The 9,709-nt window shown below is 43.8% G+C and overlaps 1 protein-coding gene across 3 annotated transcripts in view; it reads left to right on the forward strand.

Moving 5' to 3' along the window:
- AGO1 (argonaute RISC component 1) overlaps positions 1–9,496 on the forward strand; it is a 40,169-nt gene extending 30,673 nt beyond the window's left edge. For 2 of the 3 annotated variants that reach the window (XM_070404722.1, XM_070404723.1), the window contains exons 15-19: positions 1,077–1,271; positions 3,192–3,326; positions 3,941–4,042; positions 4,342–4,541; positions 4,752–9,496. In XM_070404722.1, the coding sequence (XP_070260823.1) occupies positions 1,077–1,271; positions 3,192–3,326; positions 3,941–4,042; positions 4,342–4,541; positions 4,752–4,860 (741 nt within the window). In that variant the 3' untranslated portion in view covers positions 4,861–9,496. Of the gene's footprint in view, positions 1–1,076; positions 1,272–3,191; positions 3,327–3,552; positions 3,729–3,940; positions 4,043–4,341; positions 4,542–4,751 lie in introns of those variants that run through there. The other variant, XM_070404724.1, reaches the window with a different exon arrangement.
- Positions 9,497–9,709: the final 213 nt, after the last annotated feature.

Consider the following 9,709-nt stretch of genomic DNA (forward strand, 5'->3'; position numbering starts at 1 on the left):
GGTTTTCCTCTTAGCTTTGAGTTTCCAAGGCTACATATGATTTCCTTTCCTTAGCTTGGGCGCTAGACCTTCATAAAATTGTTTTCCTTCCAGCTGATCATCCCCATTAACCATTTCCTTGGTATCTTCATAAAATTGATTGTATGATGTGTGTGTGTTTTTCAGTGAGAGTAATGAGAATGTAGGTTGTGGCCAGAGACTTGGCCCAGTGTCTATCGATACTGCCCTATGTTCAAGTTCTTTTTTCTCTCTCTCTCCATGCCTACTTTTGGGATATGGTGGTGACCATATCTCTTCTCAGAAATCCCTTTTAAGGGATTTACTTAGTTGCTGAGACTGTCATTTCCTCTTCCCATCCCTACCCCTGATCCACTTAAGTAGGTTAGTTAACTCTAATTAGTTAATTCTCATCCCTCTCTTGACTTCTGCTCCCTGTCCCCTAGGGGTTTCTGAATTGCTAGAGAGATCAGCTCTTTTTCCTCCACTTCTCTTTCCTTAACCCTTATGTTTCTCTAGGCAGACTAGGCTTATCTCAGTAAATTCAGGAAAACCCTATACTATGCTTTTCCCTATTTTCCTTGTGGCCATCTATCCTAGGCTCTGGCCACTGTCCCCTTTGAAAATTATGTTACTCTCACCATTTTTACCATTGTTCTGGGGTAGATTAGCACTTGAATAAAAAAAGGATAAACTTGTGGCTAGATGAGGTTATTCTTTAAGCTAGTAATGCCAAACCTTCACATTCCCCTCTTCAAGGGGTAGGGAAATCAAACTTATCAAGCACCTTCTGTGGGCTAGGCCCTGTCCAGGGTGCTCTATATGTACTATACCAGCACTGCAAACAGGTGGTGTTCTATACTTACCTCCATTTGAGAGGAGGAAAGAAAAGATCAGATGGATTAAGTAACTTCTGCATGTGTGGTAGAACAGAGATTGAAACCAGGACTCATTGAATCCAAAACCCTACTTGTTTGATAGCATGATTGTTTTGCTGAGAAGCCTTTGCCCAAACCCACAGCCTGACAGTGTTGGTGGGTGGAGGTTCTAGGGGCTTATCCTGCCTCTTTGATTAACAGGTGGTAGGCAGTATGGATGCCCACCCCAGCCGTTATTGTGCCACTGTGCGGGTGCAGCGACCTCGGCAGGAGATCATTGAAGACTTATCGTACATGGTGCGTGAGCTGCTGATCCAGTTCTACAAGTCCACCCGCTTCAAGCCTACTCGTATCATCTTCTACCGAGATGGGGTTCCTGAAGGCCAGCTCCCTCAGGTAGGGCCCACAGTAGTTATAAAAACTTCATATTGAGGCCAGAGGGCCTAATGGTAGCAGAGAGTACTGCTAGCTTTTCTAAGCTCTTGGTACTTGGAAGGTTGCTAAATGGAAAAGCTTCAGAGCAGACATCACAACTGAGAAGTGGCAAGTACAAGCATCTGTAGACCTGTCTTCTTGTAACAGAAGACCCTCAGTGCCTATTAGTAGTTGGTTCATGTTGAAGACTGATGCTTTAGACCAGTGGTTCTCAAACATGAGTCAAGATCATTGGGAGGACTTGTTGAAACATTTAACAGGGCTTACCCTTAAAATTTCTGACATAGAGCCCTAACTGGTTTGAAGGGTCTCGGGTTCGATTCCCACAAGGGCATGTACCTTAGTTCCTTAGTTGCAGGCTCGATCCCTGGTCCTGGCCGGGGCACATACGGGAGGCAACCAGTCGATGTTTCTCTCTGTCTCTCCTCCTTCCTTTCACTCTCTCTTAAAAAAAAAAAAAAATCAATGGGAATAATATCCTCAGGTGAGGATTAACAAAAAAAAAGAGAAGAATTTCCAATTGAGTCTAGGATTGGGCCCTAGAATTTGAAATACTATTAAGTCTGTAGATGGTGCTGCTTGTCTGGAGGCCACTGCTATTGACCTTTCTTCATAATGTTCCTCTTATTCTTTCTGCCTGCCAAGCTTTCATATTCTGTTGTTTAAACTTATATACTGAACTAGTCTCCTTGACTACAATTTAATAGTAATATATAACTGCCATTTATTGGGTACCTTCTATGTACCCTGAACTGTGCCAACCACTTCATATGTGTTCTATTTAATGCTGTAATTACAGTAGTCCTATGAAATAATAATTATTCCATTTGACAGATGAGAAAACTGGGGCTTGGAAATGTTAAATGATTTCTTCATTGTCACCCAAGCTACTAAGTGGTGGAACTGGGATTTAGACAAATAGGTCTGATTCCAAAGTCCATGCTATTAACCATTGTGCTCAATTTCTTCCAAGGCATCTAGTGTTTCCTAAAATACCAGATATATTTATCATATCACTTCTCTGTTCAGAAATGTCTAGTTCATATAGCCTTGGGTTAAAACTCAAACTTCTTAGCAAAGCAATCAGCAGTTATTAAGCTCCTATTGGGTTTTCTATGCATTTACTTAATTAACTGTTTTAGTCATCACAACAGCTTTGTAAGGCTGGTCTTATTAGTAATTTTAGTAAGTGTGGAGAAAATGAGACTAAGAGGGATTAAGTAACTTGCTTAAGGAAATACAACTAGATAAAACTTGGTTTTAAATCTAATTCTAATTGATTATAAATTCTACACACTTCTACCATACAGTTTTGACTCCCTATACCTGTTATCCAAGGCCATAAGGTAACTATTACCTATGGTTATTTACCTGTGGCTGCTTCTTTAACTAGTTCATTATTTTATAATCCTGCTTCTTTGTAGGACAAAATTCATCCCCTCCCTCTGCACCTGTCTCTGAACTCTGTGTCTGCTCTTCTCTGATGGTACCAACCTTGTCTGCTTGTGGAGGTCACAGGGGTACTCGCATTATTCTCCTGATCCTGAAATTGATCTTACTTTGGGCATTATAATTTTAGTGATTTCTCTCTGAACTTTGGTTCTGTGTCTTGAATTTAGGTCTCTTTTTACATAGGAACCAGGTAAGTGCTCTCTACTGATGCCAAGCTTCCTAGCCAAGGTTTTATGGGAACAAATTCGTGAATTGCATATAAGGCTGATTTTGGTAGAAAGGACCCATCAGCTCTAATGGTTGGGTATCAGCTTATAAAGGGAGACTGAGCAAAAAGCCATATTATAAGCGTCAACCCTTAGTTCACAAAGATGTGTGAACTGAAGAGGAGCTGGATGTTCTTTGTCTATCTCCACACCCTGTGCCTAGATCCTCCACTATGAGCTGCTGGCCATTCGTGATGCCTGCATCAAACTGGAAAAGGACTACCAGCCTGGGATCACTTATATTGTGGTGCAGAAACGCCATCACACCCGCCTTTTTTGTGCTGACAAGAATGAGCGAGTGAGTGAGGGATTGAGGAAGCCAACCATACCCTCATCCATCCCGTCTCCCTTCTCTTAATATGAAAGAAGCCCTTGAGATAAAATCTGGGGATTTAACCCTTGGCCTGTTCATCCTCTTTGGCCCCTTTCCTCCCTCGAGCTCTTGTGGTCCTTCCTCTACCACCTCCTTCCCTTTGTTTCCCCTTTTCCCCCTCCTTCCTTATACTTCCTCTCCCTCCTCCTAGCTCCCTGGCCTATAGACCCCATATATAGACCAGCTCCCAGAGAAGGGAAAGGGAACTACCATTTATTGAACTTCTCCTATGTGCCAGACACTGTACAAGGCGTCTTCCTCACAGCAGCCCTGTGAGGTAGGTACTATTATTATCTCCAGTTTAACCTTAGAAAGGTTAAATGACTTGCTAAGATCACACCGTAATAAATGATGAAACTAGTTCTTAAACACATTTATGTGTGACTTTAGAACCCATTATTTCAAGACCCAATATCCTCTGGGAACCACAACTTTTGCTTCACTCTTGGGATTCTGGTGGAGTCAGAGTAGAATTGAGTTGGGGCCCTAGTTAAGGCTAGGCAGGTCTTGGGATCTTGGTTGTCTTTGTCTCTATGCAGATTGGGAAGAGTGGTAACATCCCAGCTGGGACCACTGTGGATACCAACATCACGCACCCATTTGAGTTTGACTTCTATCTGTGCAGCCACGCAGGCATCCAGGTAGCTGGGCTATGTCTTGGGGTTTCCAATGAGTCGAAAATTAGTTGATTATTACCACTGCCTCTAGAATATATGTCATCACTGAGTGACATTCAAATCATGATTGTTCTCTTAATAAGCCCTCAGTGTACTTGACCAGAAATACACTTTGAATATCTTGGCAAATTATAGGTGACTTTGTGTTTGCCTATTCATGGGTGGGTCTTCCAGCCTAGCCATAATCTTAACAGTGATCCTATTCCTTATCATTAGCCATCCCTTTGCCCAATCTGGCACCCCTTACCTTCCTATCTTCCCAGGGCACCAGTCGACCATCCCATTACTATGTCCTTTGGGATGACAACCGTTTCACAGCAGATGAGCTCCAGATCTTGACATACCAGCTATGCCACACTTATGTACGATGCACACGCTCTGTCTCTATCCCAGCACCTGCCTACTATGCCCGCCTGGTGGCTTTCCGGGCACGATATCACCTAGTGGACAAGGAGCATGACAGGTAAGGCCTGGGATCAGGCTGGCTTCCTGTTTACCTCATCCTTTGTGTACCAGACCTTCCCAACTTTCCTTGGGTAGAAGGAAATGGGTTTTGTTCAATTTGGTGTCTCTGTGTTCATCTGCCAAATTTGGGTTGGATTTTCTTTTTTTCTTAAGCTGGTATGGGAATTGGCATTTCCAGGAAGAACTTCTTTCATTTTTTTCTTTTCAGTGGAGAGGGGAGCCACATATCAGGGCAGAGCAATGGGCGGGACCCCCAGGCCCTGGCCAAAGCCGTGCAGGTTCACCAGGATACTCTGCGCACCATGTACTTCGCTTGAAGGCAGAACGCTGTTACCTCACTGGATAAAAGAAAGTTTTCCAAGCCCCAAGAGCTATGCCACCCAAATCCAGAGGAATCAGGGAGGAGGGAGGTGGGGTAGGGAGGAGTGCAGAAGGCCTTGTTTCCTTCTACAGATGGGACAAAAGGGTGGGGAACAGGGCCAGTAAGCCAGACCACCAGCCAGAAATTTCTGATATTCACCTCATACCCTTCACCCCATCTTGTCACATCTGACCCTGACCCCACTGGACCAAGACGGGCAGCACCAGTGCCCACCATACACACAGGTGTCTCACGTGACTCACAGTGCTAAAGACTCATGCCTGACAGCTTGGTAAGGTTGGCTCGGCTCTACATTCCTGTGGACAAAAGCTGGTAGGTTTGGGTTTGATACTTTAGATGGGAAAGTGAGGGGCTTGAAAAAGTGGGTGGGAGGAGGGAAGGATTTTTTAGGAGCCTTAATCAGAAAAGGTCTAGATTTGTTTAAGAAGAAAAACGAAACCAGACCCAGATCAATATTTTAGGATACAAGATGTTTTAATGGGTTAAGAATCCAGTTTGTAGGAAGATTTTTTAATGCTAATGATTTTGGTTGCTCCTCCCCCTGCTGCCACCCCCCTTTCCCTATTCCTTTCTTTCCAATTTTCCGACCCTACCTTACACCTCCCTGACAGACATCCAGCCCCGAATAAGACTTAAGGCACTATGGCACTTAGCTCTGAAGTGACACAACCCTGTCTTCCTTCCGCCTGCTGGTGGGTAACCAGTGCCTTCCCTGTAACGGTAATGCTGCAGAACTGCAACCTTTTGTACCTTTCTTTGGGGGGATGGGGTAGGGGTGGGACAGGAGGTAAATGGGGAAGAAATACTCCTAACCCAACAAGCCTCCAGCCAGAGCGCCAACTATTTTGCATTTAAAGCAATTGACTTCCATATTCATTGAGCTTTTAAAAATATTATAACCTCAAGATGGTTAAAATCCATTGACATTTGCACTTTCATACCTGACAAGTCTATGGAGCTGCTGAGATGACTGGCTATGCCTCCTTTCTTCCCTGTCCTACCCTGACCCTCCCACCTGCCTGGGTCTGGAGTTACTTAAATAGTTTTTTCTCACTCTTGGCTTCTTTTTCCCAAATGGTCAAGTCTCTTATGTTTCAATATTTTTAAATTGGGGTGTCTTATAACAAACGATCCTTAGGTCTAAAATAAGAAAAAAGAGCAAAAACTAAATGCTATTTTTATACCATAACTTGAGTTTATTGCCAAAATCTTGATATCCTTCCAATGCCCAATGAGTTTACATCCCAGAAACATTGAGCCATTAAAAAGAACAATGTACCTGACTTGTTCTTTGGTCTGGCTAAGTAAGGGTGGTTGTCTCCCCAATGTGGGGCTCAGGCTTCATCTTTCCTCTGTGCAGAAAATACCTTTTTCTTGCTATAGGCTCCCTCCTCTGCACTGCCCTCTGCCCTGCACTCTTTTCTGCAAGTGCATCTTCCTCTCCCTCTGGATTGTCCTCTGACACTTGGGCTCATCCCAGATTCCAGTGTGTCCTGTGAATAGTCTGGGGGATTTTGCTGCTCCCTTTTGCTTCTGTTTACACAAATGAATTTTTCCTGGTTTCCCACTAGGGCATGTGAGTGGGTGGCATGGGCTTTTTTTTTTTTTTTTTTTTTTTTCCTCTCTGCATAGAGATGGGGTTTGGCTGGCTTGTAAAACTGGAAAAGTAGGGGGTTGTAGCTTGGTGCCTGCTGGCCTTGAGGCAAGGCCCCCTCTTTCCTTGACTGTTCATTTTCTCCTTTCCCACTGCTTGGGATGAGAACGTGCAGCTTTGGTGTGGAAATTCCTTTTTTTAAGGAGCTTGGGCTTGGGTTTGCCCCAATCTGGTGATAATGCCATGACACTTTAGAACTAGCTCAGGCTTGGAGGCCAGCCGGAGGAAGGCCAGTGTGAATCCGGGCCTGTGCAGTGAGAGCTACCATTTCCCCTCCCCAACAGCCCTAATACAGACCCAGATTTCCTATGCAAAACAATCTCTCCCAGGTTTCATTCTGGTTGGCTACTTTGTTCAATGACTTCACAAAACGTAGCACAAACATTAATTATAGAGGAAGGCATCAGGACTGTTGAGTAACTCCTCCTTTACTTTCCTACTGGCTATGGCATTGGGTGCCCCATGGGCACAACCCAGCTGAAGAATAGAATGGAGGACTCTGGGAGGAGTTAGTTCACTGGACAGCCTACATTCCTTACACAAGTGCCTAAAGAGAGTGATGCCAACACTCCATCTGCCCTGTCCATCGCCTTCATATACTGTCTACTTCATGTTCAGTCACCCTTAGAGGAGGGGAGCTCTCTTTGAACATTGGGCTCTGCATGTTCTCTTCTTGGGTGCATTTTGGGGCTAGGATCAGGGCACTATGCCTGGAGGTTCCAGTCATTCACCAGCATTTGCAAATATCCACAGGGAGCTGGTGGTAGCCACCTACTCTCGGCCACAAGTTTGTGTTCTTTCCTTTTTCTTTTTGCCTCACTCTTTCCAATTGGGTTTGGAGCTGGGGCTTGAAATGCATTTTTTAGCCCTTTGGCATTGCACATACTACTCAAGAAATAAAAGCAAGAGCAGCAGCTTGGGCAATGGCAAGAAAATGACTTCTTGCTTTGACTTTTTTTTTTTAAATCTTTGAGACTTGAAAAATATCCTTGACTTTGAGGATTATTCTTGTTTGAAAGGTAGTGCATGCAGATTGGGAACTGGTGTTGGCAACAAGCTTTGGCTTTCTTGGATTTGGTTTAGGTAGTGTGACTCACTTAAGCTCTGATGAAGCGTGGGATGACCCCAGCCTCATCTTTTAGACAAGTCTCTTGCTCCCTTTATTCCAATCTTTACCTTGCTTCTCCTATTCTCTCTTTCCCTGGCTTCCTTTTCTTTTCTTTTCTTTTTTTTCCTATTTAGTCAGCTTGCTTGCTGATCTGCTTTCCTGATGATGAATTCTCTGCATGGCTATAATGATCCCTCTGTTAGCTGACAAGGTCAAGCTTATTAGCTCCTTGGCTACAGAAGACCAAGAATCTGTTCCCCAAGCCCAGTGATGTCCTCTTTGGGCTGGACTGCCCTCAAGCTTACAATAGGTCTGAGCAGCAGGCCTGCCCAAATGGTATGAAATCAGAGGCTTCTGGCAACTTCCACACCTGTCCACTCCTTGGAGTTGATTTCTCACATTGCTTTTCCTAGATATTATTCCATTTTTCTCTACCTGGGGCTTCCCTATTCTAAGGACTTGTTAGGATTGAGCTACTTGGGTATCCAGGGTTGAGGGTTAGGGGATGGACATAGAGGAAAAAGAGAGTGATGGGAAGAGAATGGAGAGAATTTGGATAAAAGGTAGGAAAGGAGAGCACTGCTCATTTATCATTTTTCCAGTCCAGCCTGACCGATTGAGAGTTGAGGTGCTATTACTGGTCTTTGGAGATAAGCCTGGGCTCTTGTTGCTGGGTATTTAGGCTTAGAATAATGCTGAACAAGAAGGTACATAAAGTCGTAAAACCTCCCTAAAAAACTCCTGGTTCCCACTTAGTAGATAGTTCCTCTTTGGCTAAGCAACAGTGTTCTTGGAGTTTTCCTTTTCTTGTCCAGAATTCTGTAAATGAGACTCAGTACTCAAGATGGGCAGCCAAGGAAACACTTCTTAGCTGGCCCCTGGAATATCTGCAAGGCAGGTAGGGCAGTGTTTTAGACCTTGCATCGTGTGTAACAAAAGATGGAAGTTCTTTCTCCTTCAGGGTAGAAAGTCATCTCAAACTAGCCAAAATGCAATTTTGGAGACTACATTGGAGGAAGCTGTTTTTATTTATATTTATTGGGCTTAGGCCAATCCAGGATGGTAGCTGGGATGCCTTCCTTTTTAAAGTCTGATCATGGCAGGGATGTGCAGGGCACTCTTTTCTATTTGGCCTTCTAAGCAGATTGGGGAGAAGGGATGCTCTGGTTTTCTCTTTCCCCCATTTATTAGGACTTGCCTTCTCCCTGAGCAGGGAGAGGCTAGATTGGTGCTCTCCTCTTACTCTACTCCTACTGACTTAGAACCTCTGGCTGCTGTTTGGGAGCCCAAGAAAGGGAGCGGAGAGAATGGCTCAAATCAAACAAACAAAAATCAGAATAAGATGGGGAAAGCAGATTTCCTACTTTAAAAAGGAAAATAAACTCTCCAAGGATTGTGCAAGTAATGACAATATATCGAATGCACCATGTCCCCTGGTGTAGTAGCAATAAGGAAAAATGAAATGACTTTCTTATGAACACAATCCAACCTGAATGGTGTGTGATGTTGGCACTTAGCAGCCATCTGGTGGGCATGTGTGACTACTCTGGGTTCCACTTTAGTTTCTGAACTTTTATTCTTCTCAAGTCCAGCATGGATAGGGAAATGTCCCTGGAGCCCCACAGCTGTGTACTTGTTTGCATTTGTTTCCCTTTGAGACTTGTGTTTGTGTCCTGCTTTGAGCTGTACCTTGTCCAGTCTATTGTAAAATTATCCCAGCAGCTGTAATGTACAGTTCCTTCTAAACCAAGCAACAGCAGCAGCACAATTCTGTGTTTTATAAAAACAACAGTGGCTTCTGTTTCTAAAGTGCGGTCTCTCTCTTTTTTCCTATCAGCAAAGCAAACTGTTGGAATTAATTACATCTGATAGATTTTAGGTTAGAAAAATAGATTTTTACAAGAGCAGAACCATTACTTCTAAAGGAGGAAAAGCGGGTAGAACAAATTCCAGAATGTTGAAACTGCATATTGTATGTAATCACACTTCACAGGGCCTCCACTTATTCTTCAACAAGTACCG

The sequence above is a fragment of the Myotis yumanensis genome, unplaced genomic scaffold (genome assembly GCF_028538775.1).
Source record: "Myotis yumanensis isolate MYYU_CA2020_CCGP unplaced genomic scaffold, mMyoYum1.0.hap1 SCAF_2, whole genome shotgun sequence".
NCBI lineage: Eukaryota > Metazoa > Chordata > Mammalia > Chiroptera > Vespertilionidae > Myotis > Myotis yumanensis.